Source organism: Papio anubis, chromosome 3, assembly GCF_008728515.1.
Source record: "Papio anubis isolate 15944 chromosome 3, Panubis1.0, whole genome shotgun sequence".
Classification (NCBI taxonomy): Eukaryota; Metazoa; Chordata; class Mammalia; order Primates; family Cercopithecidae; genus Papio; species Papio anubis.
The window spans coordinates 147,579,601-147,606,689 of record NC_044978.1 but is presented as its reverse complement, the minus strand read 5'-3'; the positions used below and the strand labels follow the sequence as shown (position 1 = coordinate 147,606,689).

Sequence of the window (27,089 nt, the reverse complement as noted above, 5' to 3'; positions counted from 1 at the left end):
CTGGTTAGAATGAGCATCAGTCTGTGCCCTCCCAAAAACAGACACCAAGATGGGCTTACATGGGCTTAAATGTGCAAGGATTTCATTAGGGGAAGTGTGTGTGAGAGAGAAAATGGGGAGGGAGCCCAGGAAGGCTGGGAGAACCATTAGACCAAGATGCCGGTCCCATCCCAGTGAAGGAAAGAGGGAGAGAAAAATGAGTGGAAGTGTCCTAGACTGCAGTGTGGCCTGGGAAAGCCTGGGCGAAGCCATGGGAAAGCCCTTCAGCCAAAGGCTGCTGACAAAGGAGACCTCATCTTCCAGGAACAGGTCTGCCTTAGTGCCCTGCTGCACCAGTGATTGGCAGGGAGGAGCTGTGGGAGGCTGAAGGCTGGATTTCAAAATCCGGCATGTATGCTCCCAGGAGTAGGAGGGAGGTCTGCAGGTTGCACTGTCACATCCTCCGCTGCAGGCAATTGCACTGTCTAAACAAGAGATAACCGTGGCCCCGTGCAGCATGGAGGCCTTGTAGGTAGTGAGGAATGGCTGATTCTGGGTATAATTTGAAGATAGATCCAGATCACTTGTTGGAATGAATGTGAGCTGTGAGATAGAAGGAGCTGTCAGGGATGGCTCCAAAGTCTTTCGGACAACTGGAAAGATGAAGCTCACATCAGCTGACACAGGGAAGTCTGTTATATTTTTCCTTTACACACTAAGGAAATATATAACTATAGACACTAGAAGCATGCATGCATGCACTAACTACATTTCTCCTGTATTTTTATCCCAGTGGCACAGGGAATACTCTTTCTTTTTCTTTCTTTCTTTTTTTTTTTTTTTTTTTTTTTTTTTTTGAGACAGAGCCTCACTCTGTCACCTAGGATGGAGCGCAGTCTCAGCTCACTGCAACCTCCACCTCCTGGGTTCAAGCAATTCTCCTGCCTCAGCCTCCTGAGTAGCTGGAATTACAGGTGTGCACCACCACACCCGGCTAATTTTTGTATTTTTAGCAGAGACGGGGTTTCACCATGTTGGCCAGGCTGGTCCCGAACTCCTGACCTCAGATGATCCACCCAGTTCAGCCTCCCAAAGTGCTGGGATTACAGGCGTGAGCCACCGCGCCCAGCCAAGCACAGGGAATACTCTTTAAATAACATGGGGACGGGGGGTCCTTGGATTCCACACATGTAAGTCTCCATAGCTTCTCTGTGTCAGAAATTCTTACAGGCCAGGATCGTTCCCTGCTATTGAAACCAACTTCCCTTTCTTTTCCAGTGGGAAAATAGAACCAGCATCCCTTGTCAAGCTGGTTATCCCTTAGGCAGCTTTAATTTTACTCCCCAGTTTGTTTGTTTGTTTGTTTGTTTGAGATGGAGTCTCACTCTGTCACCCAGGCTGGAGTGCAATGGCGCAATCTCGGCTCACGGCAACCTCTCTCTCCCAGGTTCAAATGATTCTCCTGCCTCCCTCTTGAATAGCTGGGATTACAGGTGCCCACCACCACGCCCGGCTAATATTTTGAATTTTTAGTAGAGACAGGGTTTCACCATATTGACCAGGCTGGTCTCGAACTCCTGACCTAGTGATCGGCCCACCTCAGCCTCCCAAAGTGCTGGGATTACAGGCATGAGCCACCATAATCCTACTGGCCTACTCCCCAGTTTTGAGTGAGTCCACATCATTCCAGAGTGACCCTTTCCCTTTCTCTTCAATTTCAACCCTTCTTTCTTCTATCCCAAAGCCCAGATTCACAGGTGGAAGCTGGTGTAGAGAAGGGAAGTGATTTCAGTGTCACTTTGTTATTTTATTTTACCACCACCAACCCCTGAGATCAGTGGGGGTAGTTAGTTTTTATTGCCAGTGTTAAAATTTTCCAGTGATGGTTTCATTGGGTTGATTGAAAAACTTTAAAATTCAGAGTCTGTGCTAATTTAGTCTTAAAGACAGACAGGAGAGAGAATTATCTTTGCGGCCCTGTGGGTTCTTGGCAGACAACCTCAAGAACCCGAAAGGAAATGAGGCTGATTGTTTCACTGGCACACGATGAAAACCAAAGTCTCTTCTTTAGTTCTCTTCCCCTGTGACCTTCTGGTGGTGGCCAGTGTCTTTACAGAGCTCTCCACAGAAATTAAAGAACCCCATAAACGTAATGCCTCAGTAAACTTAATGAGGAATCACATAAAAGATGCTTAGAATCAAAGAACGCAAGTGCAGAAAATTGAGAGTGACTGATGGGCTTGTGTTTATTTGTTGTCTTTTTGTTTAACCAACAAATAACAGAAGAAAAGTTATTAATGGGGAGAGGAAACTTGGTTCACAGTCATATTTCTGGAAACCAGCCTTAAGAATCTACAAGCTAATATTCTTTTTTGTTTTTTTCGTTTTGAGACCAAGTCTCGCTCTGTTGCCCAGGCTGGAGTGCAGTGGTGCAATCTCGGCTCACTGCGCCTCCGGGTTCAACCTCTGCCTCTCCTGCCTCAGCCTCCTGAGTAGCTGGAATTACAGGCATGCACCACCATGCCCAGCTAATTTTTGTATTTTTGGTAGATACGTGGTTTCACCATGTTGGCCAAGCTGGTCTCGAACTCCTGACCTGAAGTGATCTGCCCACCTAGGCCTCCCAAAGTACTGGAATTACAGGTGTAAGCCACTGCGCCTGGCCCTAAGTTAATATTCTTAATTGCACTAAGTATATGATGACAAATACATTATGAGTTTATATTTATTTATTTTTAAATTGAGGAAATTTAATAACCACACACAAAAAATTTAAAATATTTTAAAACTCAGCCAGGTGTGGTGGCTCACACCTGTAATCCTGGCACTTTGGGAGGCCGAGCCAGGTGGATCACCTGGGGTTAGGAGTTCGAGACCAGCCTGGCCAACATGGTGAAACCCCATCTCTACTAAAAATACAAAAACATTAGCTGGGTGTGGTGGTGGGTGCCTATAATCCCAGCTACTCGAGAGGCTGAGGCAAGAGAATCACTTAAACCCGGGAGGCGGAGGTTGCAATGAGCTGAGATAGCGCCATTGCACTCCAGCCTGGGCAACAGGAGCTAAACTCCATCTCAAAACAAAGATAAATAAATAAAAAAATATAACTTAGAAAAAATCAGACCAGCTTATTTCTGCTTTGACATCTGTGTAGGTGCAGGACTTAAAGTTAATCCTGTCATAAGAGATTCAACTTTTCAAGCATACATAAAACTCGCTCATTATAGAAAATATGGGGACTTTAGAAAATAAGAAAATTGGCTGGGTGCGGTGGCTCGCACCTGTAATCCCAGCACGTTGAGAGGCTGAGGGAGGAGGATCACTTGAGGTCAGGAGTTTGAGACCAGTCTGGCCAACACAGTGAAACCCTGTCTCTACCAAAAAATACAAAAATCAGCCGGGCATAGTGGCAAGGGTCTTTAGTTGCAGCTCCTCAGGAGGCTGAGGCAGGAGAATCGCTTGAACCCGTGAGGCAGAGGTTGCAGTGAGCCGAGATTGTGCCTCTGCACTCCAGCCTGAGCAACAGAGTGAGACTCCATCTCAAACTAAATAAAATAAAATAAAATAAAATAAGAATAAGAAAATGAGAAAGTTAATCACACATGTGGGAAACACCTTAATGGAAAGCGCTGTTAAAGCTTTTGGTGTGTTTCTTACCAGTTTATTCCCAGACATGGAATTTTTGCTTTGTTTTGCCTTTCACATAATGAAAGTGTAAAATGCGAAGTAGGATATGATGCAAAAGTTATCAATAGCATCAATCAAAAAAATCATTTTTTAGAAATTCTAAAGTGACCAGAATCTCCCCCTCTCCAATACAAAGTCAGTCCTCCCCACCTCCCCCATGTCTTATACAGGAAATGATGCTTTTAAATATACATCCAGAGTACAAACATTGTGTATTTCTGCAGATGTTAAGGGAAGCTAAGGAGAAGGAGAAGCAGAGACTGGCACAGCAGCTCACAATGGAGAGAACTGCACACTACGGGATGCTGTTTGATGAATATCAAGGCTTGTCACACCTGGAAGCCCTGGAAATTCTGTCCAATGAAAGCGAAAGCAAGGTACTTCTGCACTACTCATTTGAAATGGCATGCTTAGTCATGTGTTGCTTGAACATGAAAGAAACGGGAAAATCTGCCTTTAAAAGATCTCATTTTTAGAGCCTCATTATTATTGTGCTAAGGTCACAAATACTGTACAATGTGAGCTCCATATCATCTCTTCTCTGTCCTGTGCCAAGCTCTTACCCCACCCCAGCTCCAAGAAGGCTGGCACAGTAAGAGCCACCACTATCCACCCATCTCAGGGTGCAAAAGGCTGCTCAGAAATGTGGTTGTTCGGCTTCTGACCCTCTGCCTCTCTTTGGTACCCAGGTCAGAGATGCCCTGCCAGCCCACATCTTCATTCCTACCCAATGAAAACAAAGCACTTGATGTTTCTTTTAGACTGCAGGGTTTTAATATATTTTTCTTCTGGGTTATATAGTTATTTATTCAGCCATCTTGTTAGGACTCCTGGGCGACAAAGGGCAGGATTATCCCACTGAAGGTTAAGGTTCTGTTAGGGAATGCTCCCGTACAGACACCTGGGAAACCCAGCCTACCCAATGACCCTGCACATTCATGCTCCCCACTTGGTCCCAGGAAAACAAAAGATGAATAGCAAAAATCAGCAGGGTTTGGTGATTTTTTTTTTTTCCCTTAAAGTATCTATAGTGTGGGGGTGTGTGTGTGTGTGTGTGTGTGTGTGTGTTTATTTAGCAAGCACTTACATGGCACTTACATAGCCACCATTCCAAATGCCATGAAACTGTTAACTTATTTAACTGTATATATATGGCTGTGTTGTGGATGTCAAGCTGACTGTGCTCCGGAGTGGTTTCCTAGTGGAGGCCACCAGGCAGTACCCTCCGGGCCTCTGGAGAGGGAGGGGCCATGGTGACATTCGCTGAGGACAGGCAGGTCCCCAGACAAGAAGCTCAATTTGGCAGTGAGCCTTAGAATGGAGAAGTAGTTTTTGACTCCCCCTAGACCCTATCCTCTTATGTTTGGACTTTGAGCCATCCTTGATGCCTGTCTAATCAGAGAAAGACAACATCTGCCACATAACAGGCAACCAAGAACCAAATAGGACGGAGGCACTGTCCCCTGCCCCAGATGATGGAGCTACACGTTACTCTGTTCACTTCCTTCTTTGTTATCCGTGAGCCTTCAGGGAAAGTCTTGTGGTTAAAACTGTTCAAGAATAATTTTCAAAAAAAAGCACAACTGGGACTCTCATACAGATACAAAATGACCCATGTCAAAGAACTTATTTAGCTCATTAATTAATTCAGGGAACCAGGCAGATGTTATAAATGATTCAAAGAAAAAGCCAAAGAAGCACAAATGTGTATGGAGTAGTATGTATGTGGCTATACACCATGGAATACTATGCAGCCATAAAAAAGAATGAGTTCATGTCCTTTGCAGGGACATGGATAAAGCTGGAAACCATCATTCTCAGCAAACTAACACAGGAACAGAAAATCAAACACCACATGTTCTCATTCATAAGTGAAGTTGAACAATGAGAACACACGGACACAGGGAGGGGAACATCACACACCAGGGCCTGTCGGGGGTTGGAGGGCTAGGGGAGGGATAGTATTAGGAGAAATACTTAATGTAGATGATGGGTTGATGGGTGCAGCAAACCACCATGGCACATGTATACCTATGTAACAAACCTGCACGTTCTGCACATGTATCCCAGAACTTAAGTATAATAATTTAAAAATATATGAATGTGCCAATAGACACAAACCTGCTTTTCCACATTGGGGAGGTTGTCCTCCCACTGCACAGAATTCATTCACATGACTATTGACAAGAATGACTTTGCATTGTTATCAGCCCTTTACAATTTACAGAGTCATAAAATTGCTCCCATAAATTCAGAATCCAATAGCCCAATAAGTTGTGCTCTAGAAAATGCAGTTCTTAGCCAGGCGCAGTGACTCATGCCTTAACCTCAGCACTTTGGGAGGCCGAGGTGGGCAGATCACCTGACGTCAGTTCAAGACCACCCTGGCCAATATGGTGAAACGCCATCTCTACTAAAAATACAAAAAAAAAAAAAAAAGCTGGGCATGGTGGTGGGTGCCTGTAATACCAGCTACTCAGGAGGCTAAGGCAGGAGAATCGCCTGAACCTGGGAGGCAGAGGTTGCAGTAAGCCAAGATCGTGCCATTGCACTCCAGCCTGGGTAACAGAGCAAGACTCTGTCTCAAAAAAAAAAAAAGAGCAAGGTCTGGAGTCAGGCGTTATTTAATCACACACCACGCAGAAGCTGCATGATTTTGGACCCCTCTTACCTCAATCTCCTTATCTATGAAATGGGCATAATAAAACCTACCTCACAGAATTATTAACAGAATTAAATGAGATAATCCATGGAAAGGAATTAGGCACTCAATAATGTACACATGTTGATGACAGTTGATTTTTATATGCATTCTTATGTCATAGACATTTGTTGTTATTGTTAAAAATATCACAGGGGAGCGTGGCCCTGCTGTAAAAAACACATTACAAGATATCATGGTGGTGGAGAATGATTCCATTGTGGTGACTTCCATCACAGCTCTCAGCTGTGAAACAGCCTCAGGCCCCTGCAAAAGAGCCCCAAAGGACTTAGTTTCTAGGAAGAAGTTTTGGCCTTTGGAGGGGCACAGTTTGCCCATTGCCTCCACAAGCTCTGCTTTCTTTCCCTAGCCTGGAGATTTTTGTGATATTCATAGTAAGGAAAATAAATTTTGACTTAGTAATGATAGTTACTGGGTACTATAATAAACAGTCGTACAGGCCGGGCGCAGTGGCTCACACCTGTAGTCCCAGCACTTTGGGAAGCCGAGGAAGGCAGATCACCTAAGGTCGGGAGTTCGAGACCAGCCTGGCCAACATGATGAAACTCCGTCTCTACTGAAAAAAAATACAAAATTAGCTGGACATGGTGGCACATGCCTGTAATCCCAGCTACTCGGGAGGCTGAGGCAAGAGAATCACTTGAACCCGGGAGGCAGAGGTTGTGGTGAGCCGAGATTGTACCATTGCACTCCAGCCTGGGCAACAAGAGCGAAACCCTGTCTCAAAATAATAATAATAATAAATAAACAGTCCTATTAATGTATGGGTCAAAACCAGTAAGAGTTATTCTTCACTCCTGTAATAGTCCAAGATAGGAGTGCCTGGTCAGCAGGCAGCATTCCTGCCTTTAGGGTTTCAGGAACAGGCTGTGTCCATCTTGTGGCTCCACTAGACCTGGTTCAAGGTGCACAGGCCTCCAGCAAGAAAACAAATGGGGCCTTAGACTGAGGTCAACAGACATAGCGAATAAAAATACAAGATGACTAGTTAAATTTTAGCTTTAGATGAACAATGAATACTTTTTCAGTACAAATAAGTCCCATGTAATATTTGGGACACACAATTATATGAAGCAAATATTCACTGTTTATCTGAAACTCAAGCTCAGCTAGGCATCCTGTATTTTATCTGGCAACCCTACACATACCACATATTTAAAAGTTAAATAATTTTTGGGCCAGGCACGGTGGCTCACACCCGTAATCCCAGCACTTTGGGAGGCTGAGGCGGATGGATCACTTGAGGCCAGGAGTTCGAGACCAGCCTGACCAACATGGCAAAACCCTGTCTCAACTAAAAATACAAAAATTAGAGCCAAGCATGGTGGTGCTGCCTGTGGTCTAAGGTAGATGTAAAACTGGGTGAGCTGGCTGGGCACAGCAGCTCACGGCTGTAATCCCAGCACTTTGGGAGGCTGAGGCAGGTGGATCACCTGAGGGCCGGGAGTTTAAGACCAGCCAGGCCAACATGGCGAAACCCCATCTCTACTAAAAATACAAAAATTAGTGGGGTGTGATGGCACATCCCTGTAGTCTCAGCTACTCGGGAGGCTGAGGCAGGAGGATCGCTTGAACCTGGGAGGCGGAGGTTGTAGTGAGCCGAGATCGCACCACTGCACTGCAGCCTAGGCGACAGAGTAAGACTCTGTCTCCAAAATAATAAAAATTTAAAAGTTAAAGAACTTTAGAAACAAACTGTTAAAGAAAATGCATTATGTCCTCCTACCTTGACAAACACTGGCACAATGACCTGGAAGGCCTAGTTCCCATTTGAATTCCCAGACTCCTCAAATTTCTACACTCCGCTTCAGCCTACCTGCCTCCTATCTGCAGCTCTGTCTCTCACCCCAGGAAACGTCATGTAGCTGTGGGAGGAGGCCCTAGTTCAAGCTCCACCCACACCCCCTGTAAGCAGCCACCTCTTAGCCGTCCCTTGGGCCGAGGGATACACAGCCAGTGGCACCGTCCCACTGTCAGGAGCACAGCCTAGGGAAGAGTTCCATGCAGGCTGTGAGAGGGAACCTTTGGTGACCTGGAGAGTGTTCTAGAACGGAGATGTGGGCTCTGATGGGACCATTTCTTGGGCCTGCGGACTCCTCTGTGTTGAAGCCTAAAGGCAGTGTCAGATTTCCCTGCCCTCTGAGGCCTTATTGTCTTCTGAGTCGCTGGCACCAGCGTAAGGACAGAGTGTAGAGAGGACACTCCCATGTTTTAAAAGCCTTGCCCAGAAATGATGCACATCATCTCTGCTGACAGTCCATTGACTGAAACTCAGACCCCACCAGGGAAATATAAGGAATTATTATCGTCACTGTTTTACTAGATTGATTCTAGGATGGCAACAGGCATGGCGATGTGATGTTTGATAAAGGTTAAAGAAAAACTAATCATTTTCGGCTGGGTGCAATGGCTCACGCCTGTAATCCCAGCACTTTGGGAGGCCAAGGTAGGTGGATCACTTGAGGTCAGGAGTTTGAGACCAGCCTGGCCAACACGGCGAAACCCCATCTCTACAAAAAATACAAAAATTAGCCGGGTGTGGTGGCGTGTACCTGTAATCCCAGCTACTCAGGAGACTGAGGCAGGAGAATTGCTTGAACCCGGGAGGCAGAGGTTCCAGTGAGCCAAGATTGCACCACTGCACTCCAGCCTGAGTGGCTGAATGAGACCCGTCTCAAAAAAAAAAAAAAGGAACACTAATCATTTTCATCACCATTATACTCCATAGTTAGAAATAGCAAACAAATATCTTTACAATGGCAGCACACACCTTCTTTCAAGGAAAAGATTTATGAGACAGCCTCTCTACCCCGTGTCCTGAACAACCCTCAGCACGGTGCCAAGCATATAGTCAGCGTTCCACAAATATTTATGGAGGAGTGTGCGATTATGTCCCATTTATTATTGGATTGGACTAAAGACTCAATGCACATGGCCTTGGCATAATGCAGTGTGCTGGGAGAAAGCAGGAGAGATGCTGTAGTGGAAAGATGCTGACGAAAGAGTGTTTGCTAAAGAGAACCTTTCCCAGGGGTGCCCCAAATGGAAAACCCCAATGTTTCCCCTTCCGGATGATTGCCATCCGCCAGAAGACATGGACAAATGCAGATGTTCCACAGGTCTGCATACATTTTCACTAAGCATGGTGTTCAAACACATTTATTCAATAGTTAATGTTAGAAAACTGCTGTTTAGAAAGTAGATCCGAAGCCTAAGAATACGCTGATGCGCATCTGGGACCCTGACCCCTACACATGAGTGTGTGAGCTGAAATGAAGAGTCTGAGAAGGTCAGGGCGGAACGGAGTGGCGTGCAGCCATCAGGCTGGGCATGTTTACTTCCACCTGCTGAACTCCACGCTAATGGGTTTTGTGTCGATGACTTCCTGCAGAGCTTCCTCCCAGAGCCTCGGCGCTGGCTACATTATGCCCTGGCAATGTGCTGTAGCAACTTTTAGGAAAATGGTGTCCTGGTATTCCAGATGCCCTCTCTACCTCTCTCACTTATCCTGATGTGCTCATCTATTAACATAGTGAATATTAAAACCTATTCCAAAGAGGACTGCGGCTCCACTGCTGTCTCTCTCTCCAGAGCAAGAGTTTGACCTGCAGAATGAAAAAAGTAAAACTTTACTACTTTATACTTATATTTAATACTTTATAAGGTACCTTCCCTGTGCCCTTTTACCATTTTGGAAATTCAAATCAATCTTCAGAGAATGAGTGGCCATCTGTACAAATAATTCTTTATTTATTTATTTATTTTTAGACAGGATCTTGCTGGAGTGCAGTGGCACAATCATGGTTCACTGCAGCCTCAAACTCCTGGGCTCAAGCAATCCTCTTACCTCAGCCTCTTGAGCAACTGAGACCACAGGTGTGCACCAGCATGCCTGGCTGATTTTCTTAAATTTTTCTTTTTTTTTTTTTTGAGACGGAGTCTGTCTCTGTCACCCAGGCTGGAGTGCAGTGGCGCGATCTCAGCTCACTGCAAGCTCCGCCTCCAGGGTTCACACCATTCTCCTGTCTCAGCCTCCCAAGTAGCTGGGACTACAGGTGCCCACCACCACGCCCAGCTAATTTTTTGTATTTTTAGTAGAGACAGGGTTTCACTGTATTAGCCAGGATGGTCTCGATCTCCTGACCTGATCTACGTGCCTCGGCCTCTCAAAGTGCTGGGATTACAGGTGTGAGCCACCGTGCCCAGGCTTAAAATTTTTTATAGAGATGGGGTCTCACTGTGTTGATCACCTGAGCCCTCAAACTCCTAGGCTCAAGTGATCCTCCCGCCTCAGCCTCTGAAAGTGCTGGGATTGCAGGGGTGAGCCACCGCACCTGGCCTGTACAAATAATGTTTAACTGTGTACGGAGGATAGTTTCAAAAGAGGGGCTCTAAAGACAGGGAGCAGGGATGACGTCAGTCCCAGCATCACCTCCTCTGTGAAGTCCTCCCTGTGTGTACCCTCTCAGTTCCCCAAGGGGGAAGGACAGCGCCCTTCCTAGTGCCTCCCTCCACTGTACCCTCCTCTCATGCCTGTCATGGTCGTTCTTAATTGATACGGCCTCACTCCTTATGTTGGAGAAGAAAAATGTGTCTTGTGCATTTTTGTAACCCCAATGTGACAACCAACATCTAGCAAGTATATATGTGCATCGATAGAATGCTTATTTATTTAAGTTTACATGTGGATGCGTGTTTGTTTATTTATTTATTCATTCATTCATTTATTTTTTGAGACGGAGTGTCGCTCTTGCCAGGCTGGAGTACAGTGGCGCGATCTCGGTTCACTGCAAACTCTGGCTCCCTGGTTCAAGGGATTCTCCTGCCTCAGCCTCCTGAGTAGCTGGGATTACAGGCACGTGCCACCACACCCAGCTGATTTTTGTATTTTTAATAGAGATGGGGTTTCACCATGTCGGCCAGGATAGTCTTGATGTCCTGACCTCGTGATCTGCCTGCCTTGGCCTCCCAAAGTGCTGGGATTACAGGCGTGAGCCACCGCACCCGGCCGTATACATGTGTATTTATAAGTATTGAGCATCACTCTAAGTATGTTAAGTAGCTTATTTCATTTAATCCTCAGAACAACCTTATAAGGTAGGTGCAATTAGTTTCCATTTTACAGATAAGGAAGCTGAGGCATTAAAAGGTTAAGTAAGTGACCGAAGGTCATAGTAAGTGAGGAGCTGATATTTGACTGCAGGGTTGATGTCGAACTGCATTTTTAACCACTGTGATAGAAGAGCTACCACCACGATTTACGTAGCACCTACTGTGTACAGTTGTGCAATGTATTTCACATTTTTTATCTCATTTGCTCCACAAGGAATCTCCCTTTAAAAATGAGAAAACTGAGACCCAGAGGGTTTATCTAACTTGCCCAAAGTTGCACAGTTAATATGCATCAAGCCAACATTCAACCCAGCGATACCTCCCACACCATGAAGCACTTTGGTCCTGGGAAAACTGGGGACTGCTGTATGTAAACGTTATTAATGAGAATAAAAGATGACAGTTGTGCTGACCTATTTCTTTTTTCAGGTTCAGTCATTTTTAGCATCACTTGATGGAGAGAAGCTGGAACTCTTAAAAAATGACCTAATTTCCATTAAAGACATCTTTGCAGCCAAAGAATTAGAGAATGAAGAAAGTCAAGAAGAACAAGGTAAAGGAAAATAAATAGCAAGACAAACTGTTTGGTATAATCCTTATGAAACTGCTGTTAATGAACACAGCCCTTTGACAAGTGCTCCTCCTCCATGCTTTCAAAATACGCTGTGCATCTGCTCTTGTTACAGGAGCGGGTCACATTGATTTATATGACTCTCTTTCACTGGGCGGGAACTCCTGTTGTTCCTCTGGTGTTCGGCACAATCCCTGGCACTTTACGGGCGTACAATAAATGCAAATGCATATGGTCAGATGAAGGAAGACTGCAATGTGCTAAACAGAGCTCTGATGACTAGAGTTTATGCTGCCACTTTTTGTTGTTGTTGTTGTTGTTGTTGTTTAGACGGAGTCTCACTCTGTTGCCCAGGCTGGAGTGCAGTGGCGCGATCTCGACTCACTGCAACCTCCGCCTCCCAAGTTCAAGTGATTCTTCTGCCTCAGCCTCCCGAGTAGCTGGGACTACAGGTGCCCACCACCACGCCCAGCTACTTCTTGTATTTTTAGTAGAGGCGGGGGTTCACTATGTTGGTCAGGATAGTCTCGATCTCTCGACCTCATGATCCGCCCGCCTCAGCCTCCCAAAGTGCTGGGATTACAGGCATGAGCCACCGCGCCCAGCCTTTGCTGCCACTTATAATTTTTATCTGCATGTGAAAGTTATTTAGTGTGATTAATGTTAATGGTGGGCACATCTTTCCCTGAAATTTTTTGTATATTTTTCTTATTCCTTTTAATTTATAGGTGTAAGAGTTCGGGTATATTTGCAGGTGTCCTATCCTCTACCTAAAAAGTTCAGCTCTGACAAAGGCTGTACCGTTTTCTGACAGTGCACCAGAGTGGGCTACGTCAGGTTGGCAATCACACTTCCCAGTAATCTTCCACCCAGATAATAACTTGACCCCAAGGAGATTAGAACTTATTTTATGAGAAGCAAGGCTTCCTTAAGAGGGGAAAACTTATTCTCAGGGTTGGGCATGGTTAATGATTCCTTTAGGTTTGTCCATTTGGGAGCAGAAGAGAGTAAAACATTTGCTGTGTACATGAAGAGTGATTTCTTACGACGTAATAACCAGCACCCCACAGCTGTTTTGTGTAGGTTACGCTGAAAGGTCAGACAACCTCAGAGACAGGTCTGGCTTCTCCTAGGACCTTTGGAAGGGTCCCATTTGAAACATTTTCACCACTTTCTTGCTATATGGCCTTAAACAAGTTATATAACCTTTCTGAAATGCAGTATCTTCACTTGTAAAATGGACACAATGATATGTGTGTATATATATGTGTGTGTGTGTGTGTGTGTAGATATCAGGTTCAAGAGCTGTTGTAAGGGTCATATTAGATAATATATGTAAAAACATATATTAGAGTGCCTGTCACACAGAACTGCTCAAAAATGTTAGCTGTTCTTATTACTTAAAGTGCTAACGCAATGCCAGGAAAAAGTAAAGGTGCAATAAAGTATAACTTTCATGTATTATGCTTGCTGTTATTACCCGGCATGCAAAGTAATGAGAATGTGCATTCTCAAATCGCTGGCAGTGTTTTGTGCCCAGACGTGTTTTTGATTCCTTTAATCAAAACTCTGACACAAGAGCTCAAATGCTTGAGCCTTGACGTTCAGTGCAAAATTATTCTAAGCATTCAGAAACTGTCATTTAGACACCCTTTCCCTCTTTAGCCCCACACACTGACCTTACATGCCTTCAGCTTAATGAGATTTATGCTCATTGCATCAAAATAAAAGAATCAATTATACTGAAGCATAGAAAGAGGCCGTATCAGAGACAGTTGGGAATCATGTTTTTGAGCATTAGTATGTTCCTCCCAGAGTCACAAAGGATGACAGCCTTGTCTTTGTTTTTCTAATGAAGAAACTAAAACACTAGCTGTTAAAGGTCATGTAGCTCCCCTTGTGGACCCAAGGTGAACTAACAGATGCCCCTTTCTAGCAATCACCAAAAAGAATCAAGCTATTTCTCTTCAAGAGTCATGATGTCTGAGGTAGACCTTGGCCCTATTAAGGGTGTCATTTAGAAAGGACAAAAAGAGAATCCCAGATTCCCCCTAACATCAAGGAGACATTGTTGCCAGTGTAATTAAAGAAGTATTACATCCCCAATTGGTGCTATTTCTTGGAGGGGAAACCTAATTTCAACTTAAATAGAAAATGTTGCTGTAAGTGATGTGTTCTAGTCTAGTGTAGACCTTCAATAAATTTGGTTTCTTTAGATACCACACATGCATACATACACACAGAAAAACCTGAAGTGCTGAACAGCATGCTTTAGCAATGGGAGGTTTGCCTCGCCTTAATTGACAAAACCCTGTTATCTCCCATAATGTATCAATTTTCCCAAGAGGGCATCTCCGGATTATCAAAACACTATTAATGTTAATTAACTTCATTTAATAAATAAATGTCATTCAGAAACTTAATGAAGAACTGGGAGAGAAGAATAGAGACGTTATCATTAAATCAATCCGATTATCAAGTGTCACAACTCCAGAAAGGTTCTGGGATTATGCGAAAGCTATAGAAAGGAATCTTTGCAGTGGGGGAAATCCAGGAGCAATCCAGCAGAAAATCCAGGAGCAAAATTCTGAAAGAAAACCGAGCATTTTCATCCATGTTTTTCCTTGTAAGCATTACATTCCTAAAAGCCTCCTAACAACTAAATAATTTATTTGGTACTCTCAGAAAATGTAATAAACCATCATTTTTAAATGAATTTAATATCGGTCTCCTCTGCATGTAATAATGTTAGCTAATGATTTGCATGTTTGTTTTTCCAGCAGAGTGTAATTTTATCACACTGCCATAGATCCCTTAATTTGATTTATCATGGCTGAGAAGAGATTTTAAAAGGCCATTTTCTATTTTTATTGCTCTGGTGAAGATCTTCTCAGCCATGTATACAGACCAAGAATTGTAGTAATAGGTATTGTTTGTTGCAACATTTATTATCATCTGTTTTTATCAACCTCCATTTTTCTCTATGATTTTTTTTTCTAAAATCGCTTCTAAAAGTTGTTGGTGTATGTTTTACAGAATTAATACACTTTTAAAAGCTGGAGCTCTGCAAAGTGCTTGTATCTTAATTTAGTGTTGATTCCTCCCAAATATTTTTAATCTCACTATGTTCGTATCAGCGTAGCACATAATTATTTGTTTACATAAAACTTCGTGTTTACGAAACACTTTCACGTTTGTTGTAGTATTTGGTCCTTATAACAGCTGTAAAGAGGAGATGGGTGGGTTTTATTGTCCTCAGTTTTCAGAGGAGGCAGTGGAAGCTGAGGAAGCTCTGTGACTGGCCCCAGGCCACAGAACCAGCAGATGCAGGAGCTGGGTAGGACCTATGCCTTCCAAATCCCAGCCCAGGACTCTCTGTGCTCTGCAGCACTGCCTCATACAGGGTGAGGGGCAGGCAGTTTGGGAAGGAGACCTTGTCGATGCTGCCCAGGTGTGCCCAGCCCCTCTCACTGTCCCTCCCTGGGGAAGACTAGACCAAGACCTCTGCCCAGCAGAGAGAATATCAGCTTCTGATGGAATCAATCTAGCTCTCTAGCTCTGTCTCTCTCTCCCCCTCCTTTTTTTTTTCAAGATAGAGTCTCATTCTGTTGCCCAGGCTGGAGTACAGTGGTGCAATCTCAGCTCACTGCAACCTCCACCCTCCTGGGTTCAAGCGATTATCCTCCCTCAGCCTCCCAAGTAGCTGGGATTACAGGCACGTGCCAACACGCCCGGCAAATTTTTGTACTTTTAGTAGAGACGGGGTTTCACCGTGTTGGCCAGGCTGGTCTCCATCTCCTGACCTCAAGTGATCCAACCACATCGCCCTCCTAACGTGCTGGGATTACAGGTGTGAGCCACTGTGCCTGGCCCTCTCTATCTCTATCTCTGTCTCTCTGTCTCTGAGACTGTCTAGCCCTCCAACTCTCCCTTTGTGTGATTAATGCATTCTCATTCTTGAAGGCTCTGTTCAGGCATCACCTCCTCCAGGAACCCTGCTTCACACCCCTCTGAAAACTGGATTATATGCTGCAAAAGCCCCCTTAGAGCACTTACCTCTTTGGGTTAAAATGGTTTGCTTGTTGTGGCTTCATCATGAGCAAAGACAGCCGTCTCTTCCTCCTGCCTGCACGCACCCCGCTTCACTTGGCTGCAGCCACGCTGACACCCTTGCCGCTCCTGTGGACGAACCAGGCACACACCCTCCTGGACTCTACTCTTGCTGCACTGCTGCTGGAAGACTCTTCCCCCTGACATCTTGTGGCTGGCTCATTGCTCTCCTCCTCTAGCACATTACTCAAATGTCACCTTTGTTAGCTTCCCTCCTGTCTTAGTTCCTCCAGGCTGCTATATCAAAATACCATAGACTGTGTGGCTTATAAACAACAGAAATCTATTTCTCACAGTTTTGGAGACTGTAAAATCGAAGCTCAAATTGCTGGCAGATTCTGTGTCTAATGAGGGCTCCTGATCTCTGGTTCACAGATGGTGCCTTCTAGCTTGTCCTTACATGGTGGAAGGGATCAGCTAGCTCCCTGGGGCCTCTTTTGTTAGGGCACTAATCCCGTTCATGGGGGCTCCCCATTTCATGATCTAATCACACCCCTGAAGCCTCACCTCTTATTATCATCACACTGGTATTAGGTTTCAAAATATGAATTTGGAGGGCACAGGGACATTCAGACCACAGCACCTCCTATTTAAAACTCCTAAACCCCAGCTAGCCCTGTTTATACTTCTCCATAAAACTTATCCCTTGACATCAATGTTTTACTTACCTGTTTTTTTTGTTCTGTTTTTTGGGACGGAGTCTTGCTCTTTCACCTGGCTAGAGTGCAGTGGCGCGATCTCAGCTCACTGCAACCTCCACCTCCCGGCAGTTCTCCTGCTTCAGCATCCTGAGTAGCTGGGATTAGAGGCACCCGCCACCGTGCCCAGCTAATTTTTGTATTTTGAGTAGAGATGGGGTTTCACCATCTTGGCCTGGCTGATCTCAAACTCCTGACCTCATGATCCACCTACCTTGGCCTCCCAAAGTGCTGGGATTACAGGTGTGAGCTACCGTGCCTGGTCTGCTTATCTGTTTTGATTATCTGTTTCCCTCATGAGAATATATGAGTTATAGGTAATAATAAACTAATCTAAGCCAAATGTTTTGAATAAATACCTACAAGCTACGCCAGGCTATCTTCATGGGCTGCAGATTAACCATTTTGTCCGTAAAACAGAAAATAGCATCTCCAGACGAGGGCTGGATGCAGTGTTTCTCACATGGCTTAGTCCCCCCTCAAGGCTCTGCCTTCCCACACTGGCATACGCCACAGTATTTTCTTCTTAGAGAGGTCTGAGAGCATGTAGTCAGGTGAGATAAATGATTCCTTTATTCTCCCCCAAACTGGTAATAAACCCATGTGGAATCAATTCTTTGGCACCTTTCAGAAACATTAAAAATGGCATGGCCTTGCAGATACTTCAAAAGAGAAAAGTAAGATTGTAACCTTTAACAATCTCTTTATTGCCCACAATGATCCTAATTTTTTTATTTTATGATATATGACATTTTAATTTGTATACTATCTGTTATATATAGTAATATATCATATTATATATTAGGCAATGTATTAATAAATTATTCTGTAAATACTCATTTTAGCGCCTGTGATATGTGAGGTATTGTGTTAGATGCTCTGGATTCAAGAGTGAGTGGAAGAAATACTGTCTGTGTCCCTCAGTAGCTTCCAGGGTGAAAGGAAGACAGATCGTTAAGAAATATTGTAGGACCAGCCAGGTATCCTAGGGAACCTTGGGAAATTTCTCCGGAGAGATGGTTGAGACTAATTCAGCTTGTTTAGCACTGTGGCTCTGTGAACATAAAAGGGCACCTGGGTATCATTAGGGTCGCAGTGCTAAGCATAACAATATCAAAGTCATAAATATGATGTTGTCCCAGGTCCCTTAGGCCTGAGAAAGGTCATGCCTTTGTTCATCCAGTCCTTCTTTCAACAAATAGCTGCTGACCACCTGTAGCTGTGAACAAGACAGGGGAGGTCCCTCCTTGCCCTCTTGTTGCCTTTGGGTTGGCCTGGGGGTGTCCCTGCAGTAGCTGCCAAGCAACAAGACTTCAGCGGCCCTGCACCTGGATGCATCTGCTGCCTCACTGCCGTGCTCATGAATGGAAGACATTCATCTTTGCCCAGTGGCTGGCGGGCAGGCTGCTACAACCTCCACTTAGTCTACCCCAACTGCAGATTGTAACTTTGGGGGAGCTGCCACATCCTGAAGGATGAAAAATAAATCACGCTTCTTCTGTCGTGTTCTATTTCTAGGCTTAGAAGAAAAGGGAGAAGAATTTGCTCGCATGCTTACAGAACTTCTCTTTGAATTACATGTGGCGGCCACACCTGACAAACTCAATAAGGTCAGCACTGTCTGATTTATAGTTTCTGGTTAAAAAAAAAAAAAAAATGCAGGGAAGAGTCTCTGTTGTAAAGTTCCAGAGATGCATCTGAAATGGAAAACCCCCAAATCTTATAAGGCATAGTGCCGGGAGAGGAGTTGGAGATCTGTAACTCAGATTTGAGGAGGGTCTGGGCATGGTGGCTCATGCCTGTAATCCCAGCACTTTGGGAGGCTGAGGTGGGTGGATCACCTGAGGTCAGGAGTTTGAGACCCGCCTAGTCAACGTGGTGAAACCCCATCTCTACTAAAATACAAAAATTAGCTGGGTGTGGTGACACACGCCTGTAATCCCAGCTACTCGGGAGACTGAGGCAAGAGAATTGCGTGAACCCAGGAGGCCGAGGTTGCGGTGAGCTGAAATTGTGCCACAGCACTCCAGCCTAGGTGATAGAGTGAGACTCCATCTCAAATTTAAAAAAAGGGGAAAAGCCTGTAATCCCAGCACTTTGGGAGGCCGAGACGGGTGATCACGAGGTCAGGAGATCGAGACCATCCTGGCTAACATGGTGAAACCCCGTCTCTACTAAAAAATACAAAACACTAGCCGGGCGAGGTGGCGGGCTCCTGTAGTCCCAGCTACTCGGGAGGCTGAGGCAGGAGAATGGCGTAGACCCGGGAGGCGGAGCTTGCAGTGAGCTGAGATCCAGCCACTACACTCCAGCCTGGGCGACAGAGCAAGACTCTGTCTCAAAAAAAAAAAAAAAAAAAAAGGGAAAAATGAAAAGATTTGAGGAGGCAACATAATGGAATGTGGTGGTGGAGAACATGCTAGACTGTGTCATGAGATCTGCATTTTAGTTGTAATTTTACTAGTAACTACCTTGTGACCTTGAAGAAGTCACTTACCTTTTCATGGCAAAATAGAATGTTATATCGGAGCAGTAGTTATCATCAGATTAGGGGAGGGGGAAAGGGTGCAGAATCACCAAGAGGCTTTTTCAAATTTCACCCCTGACCCCTGTAAAGAAACATGCTAGAATTCGGTAGAGAGAGGCACGTCAGCCAGGTGAACCCCATAGTTCCTCCACCTGGAGCACAGGGGCTTCGTCATGTCTAAGACCATTCCAGCTTTAACAATCTGGGTTCCTCTAACAATACCACGGTGTGTTTTGCAAGTCAGTACAAGGTCTTGCTGTGAAGTTTCTTTAGAGGCCATGATCATTAATTACTTAAAACCACGTGATGTTTTTCCATTCTCTCTCTCTCTTTCTTTCTTCTTTTTAGCAAGCAGTGGTTTACATAGGTACTCACTTATCCGGGTGGGTGAGGAAAAGGGCAGAATGAGGAGGTGAGATGAGTAATTTCTTTATCTCTGATAGGGGTCACTGATTCTGGCAGGTCAGTGACTTGAACACAGTGGGAAATTGCCTCATTCATCTCCGTGCAGCACCTGCCACCGCTCAGAGGGGGCATGTGGTGGCTCTGAGATTCCACTGGCTTATTTGCTAGTCTTTGTCTCTAATAGGGGACACACTAAGGCCAGTTTTGTTGGGTTTTCTCTCCCCAGATCTTCTTGCTGTTAACTTATCATTCAACACTCTGATATTTTTAACTTTGGCGTGTAAGATTTAAGGTGGGAAGTAGGTTTAGTCTAAGCCCCAAAACAACTTTTACTTAAGCAAACAGCTTAAACTATAATGATAAAATTGGAGTGAGTCTGCCCTTTCGTTCTAAATTCAGGGAATAACAGGTAGGGGAGGAGGTTTCTGATTAATTGAACCATGATTTTGTAGGGCACAGAGTGCGTAAACTGCACTCGTGTGAAATTAGACACAGAGCAGCACCAGACCTTTCCAGCAGCCCTTCTCTTCTCCCCCTTGAGGGTGGAAGACCTGTCATGAATCAAGAAACGCAGAGCCTTTCTAACATATATTTTTTAAAAGTACTATTATTCTTTTATAGATGGTCATGAAAAGTGAAAAATATACTATAGATTTTTCAATGTGACTGTCATTTTTATTCTTATCTGAATATCATTTTTAAATGCTTTTTAAAGAGGCCTCAGGCCTGCATTGTTCTTTCCATACTTTCTGTTCTGTCCCTTTTTTCTACTTTATATTTGCCAGAGAGCAACAACAAGGTTATCTTTTTAGGGGGTTGAGAAACTGCCCCGTCATCCTCCAAACATACGGAGATCCATTCCTGAAGGCTTAGAGACACTTGATTCTTGTCTTGGGGTTGGAATGACTTAGGTTCCATATTTGCACCATAAAAGGGTTGTTTGGTTGGGGACCTTTGCAGGCCATGAAGAAGGCTCATGACTGGGTGGAAGAGGATCAGACCGTGGTGTCAGTAGATGTGGCAAAAGAGTCCGAGGAGGAAACCAAGAAGGAAGAAAAGGAAGAGAAACCTCAAGACCCTCAAGAAGACAAAAAGGAGGAAAAGAGAACTAAGACCATAGAGGTAAATTTATTCTAGAGTGTCCACCTACAAGGTAATAAGGGTGCGTTCATTTTATTAGCAGCTTAATTTTAATTGAAGAGAGGCCATTTCTTTTTCATTTGTTCCATATTATAGAAATATAAGTAGGAATGCAATAAACACTGAAATTTCTCTATGCCAAGATAATTCATGGTTTAACACAGATTTTGTCACTTTTCTCCATAGCTTTACAATTATAATTTAAAGGGACAAAAATCTTTAGGAACATAATTGATTTATCTTTAGTGTAGAATTTCATCTTATATGCAAATATGTTACTATAAAATGTCTTTATGCCCTGTAACTAATGAGGTAATTGAAGCCTTTAAAAAAATTCATTGCCATTGCTTTTATTCTGTAATTTAATAAATTTATGTGTGCATAATTTATATACTGCCTATGTTCAATAAAGGAGTTTGTAGTAACTTCATCTTACATTGAGTTTTAATTTTGAAGAAAATAACTTTTTGGCTGAGCGCGGTCACTCAAACCTGTAATCCCAGCACTTTGGGAGGCCAAGGCAGGTGGATCACCTGAGGTCAGGAGTTCAAGACCAACCTGGACAACATGGTGAAACCCCGTCTGTACTAAAAATACAAAATAATAAAAATAATTAGCAGGGCATGGTGGTGTGTGCCTCTACTCTCAGCTACTTGGGAGAGTGAGTTATCAGAATCACTTAAACCCGGGAAGTGGAGGTTGCAGTGATTAGATCGCTGTAAAGAAAAATATCCACTGAGCTCTGTTCATTCAGCCAGCCTTCCACACACCGTCTTTAGCACCTGACTGTTTTGTACCCAGCATTGCTGTAAGCCCTGGGGATGCAGCTGTGAACAGACTTACCACATCCCTGGGGGCCCTGACGGCACTTCCATTTTCTGGCAGCATTACACTTAAAGTCTTAGATATGCTCGTAGTCTTCAGGTTAACAATTTCATGTTATGTTTGTGGTATTTTTGAAAGAATTATATCACTTCTAATGTCACAGCATTTTTTTTAAAAAAAGCATCTGCTCAGTAAAAAATTTCTTCCTTGTGTTTATCCATTTCAGGAAGTATACATGTTGTCCATTGAAAGTCTGGCAGAGGTAACAGCGCGCTGTATTGAGCAGCTTCATAAAGTAGCAGAATTAATTCTTCATGGACAAGAAGAGGAAAAACCAGCTCAGGACCAAGCAAAAGTTCTAATAAAGTAAATAAATTTTACTTTAAATTATTATTTTCCCAGTTCTATATATAGGTACCGTTCAGAAACACACATACACACCCACACCCTCTAAGCCACTAAAAGGTTCAGATTTCTTTTTGTTTGTTTTTGTTTTTTGTTTTGTTGAGATGGGATCTTGCTCTGTCACCCAGGCTGGAGTGCTATGGCATGATCGTGATTCACTGCAGCCCTAAACTCCTGGGCTCACGCCACCCTCCCGCCTCAGCCTTCCCAGGAATTGGGACCACAGGTGCACACCACCACATCCAGCTAATTTTTTAATTAATTACAGAGACAAAGCCTAGCCGTGTTGCCCAGGCTGGTCTCGAACTCCTGAGCTCAAGCAATCTTCCTGGCTCAGCCTCCTGAAGTTCTATGATTACAGGCATGAGCAACCATACCTGACCAAATATTCAAATTTCAAGTGAACCAATTCCATTGTTCTATGGTCATCTTAAGAAATAAGGATTTCTTTCTTTTTTTTTTTTTTTTTTTTTGAGACAGAGTCTCGCTCTGTCACCAGGTTGGAGTGCAGTGCCACAATCTCAACTCTCTGCAACCTCAGCCTCCCAGGTTCAAGCGATCTTCTGCCTCAGCCTCCTGAGTAGCTGGGATTCCAGGCGCACACCACCACACCCAGCTCATTTTTGTATTTTTAGTAGAGATGGGTTTTCACCATGTTGGCCAGGATGGTCTCCATCTCTTGACCTCATGATCTGCCCGCCTCGGCTTCCCAAAGTGCTGGGATTACAGGCATGAGCCACATGCCCAGCCGGAAATAAGGATTTATTTAACAAATGCATTATGTTAGCAAGAAGAAGAAGACTTAACTAGCCATCCTGGGAATTATTTATGAAGAGATTTAAGGGAAAACACACTAAATCATTCAGAGGCATGAAAGTGCTTATTTAATAGATCAGAGTCTTAGAAGTAAAACCTTTTGAGGGTAATTACATTTCCAACATATATATGAATAGAGAAAGGACACTTTAATGTAACTTCTAGCTAGAGTCACAAAATAGGCAAATATACTCCACTGATCCTGGGGACTTATACCAGCTCTCCATGTTCCGAACTCTGGTGATGATGGTCGCTAATATTAACCAGTTCACTTTTGGGTGGTATGTGTGCACATATGTGTTGTCCTGTATCATGTTCTTCAATAAATAATAGCTATTGTCATTAGTTTATTAAGTAAAATACAAATATATATATATATACGTAACACATGTGAATATGCAATCTAGTGAATATACATGAAAATAGTTGATATGGAGTATTCATGAAAATAGTTGGTATGGAGCTGAAAAATAAGCCTTTACCTTTTATGCACATGACTGTATACTGTGATATGGAAAATTAACGTAGGCCTAAGTACCCTCATGTTATTAGACAGACACAGGAGCCAAAATAGAGCCCCTGAAAATATTCAGGGATGGACACACAGAGGTCTCAGCACACTCAGTTTGCTAGCTAACTAGTCTTTGCTTATTACCGCTTTGGTGTTGTAGGTTGGGGAGTAAGTTTATAGTGGAAAGATCTTCCAAAAAGTCAGCATTAGTGTCTTTGTACTGGCGGCATTTTTCCTCACTTGTAAAGATCTGTCATCTAGTCTAGATTTCCATATCCAAGAATATAAAAATCGAAGTTATTATGAGAACCACATAATCCGCACCTTAATATTCCTAGAAAGAATATGCACTTGCCTAAACATTTAGAAGGAAGAGGAAAGAACAAAGTCAGAGAAGTTGAAAATGCTGAGGACAATCTGTAGGTACTGGTTTATCTTTGCAGTACTAATTGGAAAGAAGAGGGCCAAAGTTCAGAAGCCCCTAGGTATGGAAAATGACCTTACTCTTCACTCCTTTCTGATTCCCAACCCTGATTGTCCTGACCTTACCAAGCTGCACCCAGTCTCTGACTTGTCTGTACAATAAGTGGCTCCCCACCCACCTGCCCAAGAACATAGACTGAATGGCTCTGGGATATCTCCTGGCTTTACTCTTGACCCTTTCTGCAGACAAGTTTTTGATAGATGGGTGGGTAGGTGGATGGATGGATGGATGGATGGATGGGTGGGTGGATATAGCTCATAAAAATCTGTATATATTAGATAAGGCCTCTTTTATCAAAGCAAAACTTACCTCTACTGACTTTACTAGATCTTTTAACATGTAAGATTCTTAACTTGGGGTTATTTTTCTTCCCATAGCATTTTAATCACTATTCAAGAGAGCAGTATGCACTAACTGATAGAAAACTATCAGACATTACCTACATTATTACGTAATTAGATTGTTGTCCATTTTTGTCGTCATCCATAGTGTTAGGATAAATGTTGTTTTCATTAAATATTTGTGTGTATCTTGCGTTATTTTCTTGGGATAAAGTTCTAGAAGTGGAATGCCTAGCATAAACTCAGAATTTTGGTATCAGTATTAAAAACATATTCTACAGGATCTTTATTCTGAATCATATAATCAAAACATAATCAAAGTATCCAGAGTCACCTGAGTTTGAATCCTTCCTCTCCTGTATGTCCTAAGCAGGTTACCTAACTTACTTTCTTTCCTTCCTTCCTTCCTTCCTTCCTTCCTTCCCTCCCTCCCTCCCTCCCTCCCTTCTTTCTTTCTCTCTCTCTCTCTCTCTCTTTCTTTCTTTCTTTCTTTCACAGAGTTTTGCTCTTGTTGCCCAGTCTGGAGTGCAATGGCATGATCTTGGCTCACTGCAACCTCTACCTCCTGGCTTCAAGTGATTCTCCTGCCTCAGCCTCCCGAGTAGCTGAGATTACAGGCACCTGCCACCACACCCAGCTAACTTTTTTGTATTTTTAGTACAGACAGGGTTTCACCATGTTGGTCAGACTGGTCTTGAACTCCTGACCTCTGGTGATCCACCCACCTCGGCCTCCCAAAGTGCTGAGATTACAGGCATGAGCCACTGTGTCTAACCACCTATTTCTTAAATGTCCGATTTTCCATCTATATAAAATGGAAATAATAATATAAGCCATAAGGTCACTCTGAGGATTAAATACGATCAGGCACACAAAAGTGTTTAACATAGTGCCTCAGTGAATGTTCCTGATTATTTTGAAAAGACCAAAAAGCTGGAAACCAGCCATCTGGCAAGCGTGTATACCTCTACACATGTGGAGCTCAAGCCTGGTATTTTCCTGCACATGGTTTTCATTCTAAAAGAGGTCAAGTGAGTTGGATGATTATTCTTTAATTAAGCATGGAAAGAAAACCGGGATTAGATTAAACTGTGATTGCGAATCATGGAAGATGATTAAGGAAAACCATCTGACTGCACATTTCTGTAGAACATCTTGAAGTGTGTGTGGCATTCTTTTAAATGTCATAATGAATTAGTATCAGAAATGGTCATGACAGTTAAATTATTTTACCTTATTGAAAACATCCAAGCCTCATTTTTTTTTCTTCTTTCAGATTAACTACTGCAATGTGCAATGAAGTGGCCTCCTTATCAAAGAAGTTTACCACTTCTTTAACCACTGTTGGGGTAAGATTACAGTCTTGATTTTTTTTTTACCTTTTTTAAGGGAAGTATGTCTGTGAGGGGCTGTGAGGAAATGTGGAGTTGCAGCGCCTTCTTTAGTAGCTCCATAAAACCGAAGCTGTGCCATGATGTAAGCTAAAGTCAGGCCAAGAGCAGCTTCTCTAAGGACAGGCAGCTTAGGACTCTCCTGACTGGGTTCCAGTCTTGAATCTGCCATTTCAGACATACAAGATGTTGGGTGAGTGAGTTTTCAAACCTCTATGAACCTCATTTTCTTTGTTTGTTTGTTTGTTTTGGTGTGTGTGTGTGTATGTGTGTGTGTGTTTGGAGACGGAGTTTCGCTCTGTTGCCCAGGCTGGCATGCAGTGGTGTGATCTCCCCTCACTGCAAGCTCCGCCTCCCGTGCTCACGCCATTCTCCTGCCTCAGCCTCCCAAGTAGCTGGGACTATAGGCGCCCAGCTAATTCTTTTGTATTTTTAGTAGAGACGGAGTTTCCCCGTGTTAGCCAGGATGGTCTCGATCTCCTGACCTCGTGATCCACCTGCCTCGGCCGCGCAAAGTGCTGGGATTATAGGCGTGAGCCACCACGCCCAGCCTGTTTGTTTTTTTTTTTTTAAAGTGTCAGATGAAAGGTTCCTTTTATTACTTAATATCTGTGATATATGTAATTCAGAATCTCTGTTAAAATGATTAATTTTGAGTATTCTCATTCACTGTTGGCCTCAGAGCCTACTTTATAAACCATGCAAGATAAGAGTTGTCTTTTTTTCTGTTTCTTTTTTGTTGAGACTGAGTCTCGTCCTGTTGCCCAGGCTGGTGTGCAGTGGCACAATCTTGGCTTGCTGCAGCCTCCACCTCCTGGGCTGAAGCGATTCTCCTGTCTCAGCCTCCCGAGTAGCTGGGATTACAGGCACACGCCACCATACCCAGCTAATTTTTGTATTTTTAGTAGAGATGGGGTTTCACCATGTTGGCCAGGCTGGTCTTAAACTCCTGACCTAGTGATTCACCTGCCTCGGCCTCCCAAAGTGCGGGATTACAGGCATGAGCCACCACACCCAGCCGAGATAAGAGTTTTCTTTGCTTCATTGTAGCACTTGACTTTGACCAAAAGAAAAAAAATGTTACTGATTGGCTCAAGTGTTTCTATTCTCAGGGTAACAAATCTGAAAGGCTCAGCATTCACTTGGGGGTGTGGCCTCTGGTTGTTTTCTTTGGCAATCAGTCATGTTATATAGCTTCACCTTAGTGAGCCCAGAGAAAAGTGGAAAATATTCCCTTTCACCTTCCTGTTTTTTCCCTTTAAAACCGTGGATGCGAAGTCTAATGATGTTCTCCATGAGAAACAGCAGTTTTACTTCTTATTCTAATTAGGTTGGTTTTTTTGGTTTCAAGTATATTAGTTTCCT

At 43.6% G+C, this 27,089-nt stretch overlaps 1 protein-coding gene across 2 annotated transcripts in view; it reads left to right on the top strand.

Annotated features, from left to right (window-relative positions):
- FAM114A1 (family with sequence similarity 114 member A1) overlaps positions 1-27,089 on the top strand; it is a 78,304-nt gene that overhangs the window by 42,611 nt on the left and 8,604 nt on the right. For both annotated transcript variants that reach the window (XM_003898584.3, XM_021938358.2), the window contains 6 exons: positions 3,891-4,043; positions 11,930-12,053; positions 18,398-18,489; positions 20,772-20,933; positions 22,003-22,142; positions 25,610-25,682. In XM_003898584.3, the coding sequence (XP_003898633.1) occupies positions 3,891-4,043; positions 11,930-12,053; positions 18,398-18,489; positions 20,772-20,933; positions 22,003-22,142; positions 25,610-25,682 (744 nt within the window). The remainder of the gene's footprint in view (positions 1-3,890; positions 4,044-11,929; positions 12,054-18,397; positions 18,490-20,771; positions 20,934-22,002; positions 22,143-25,609; positions 25,683-27,089) is intronic.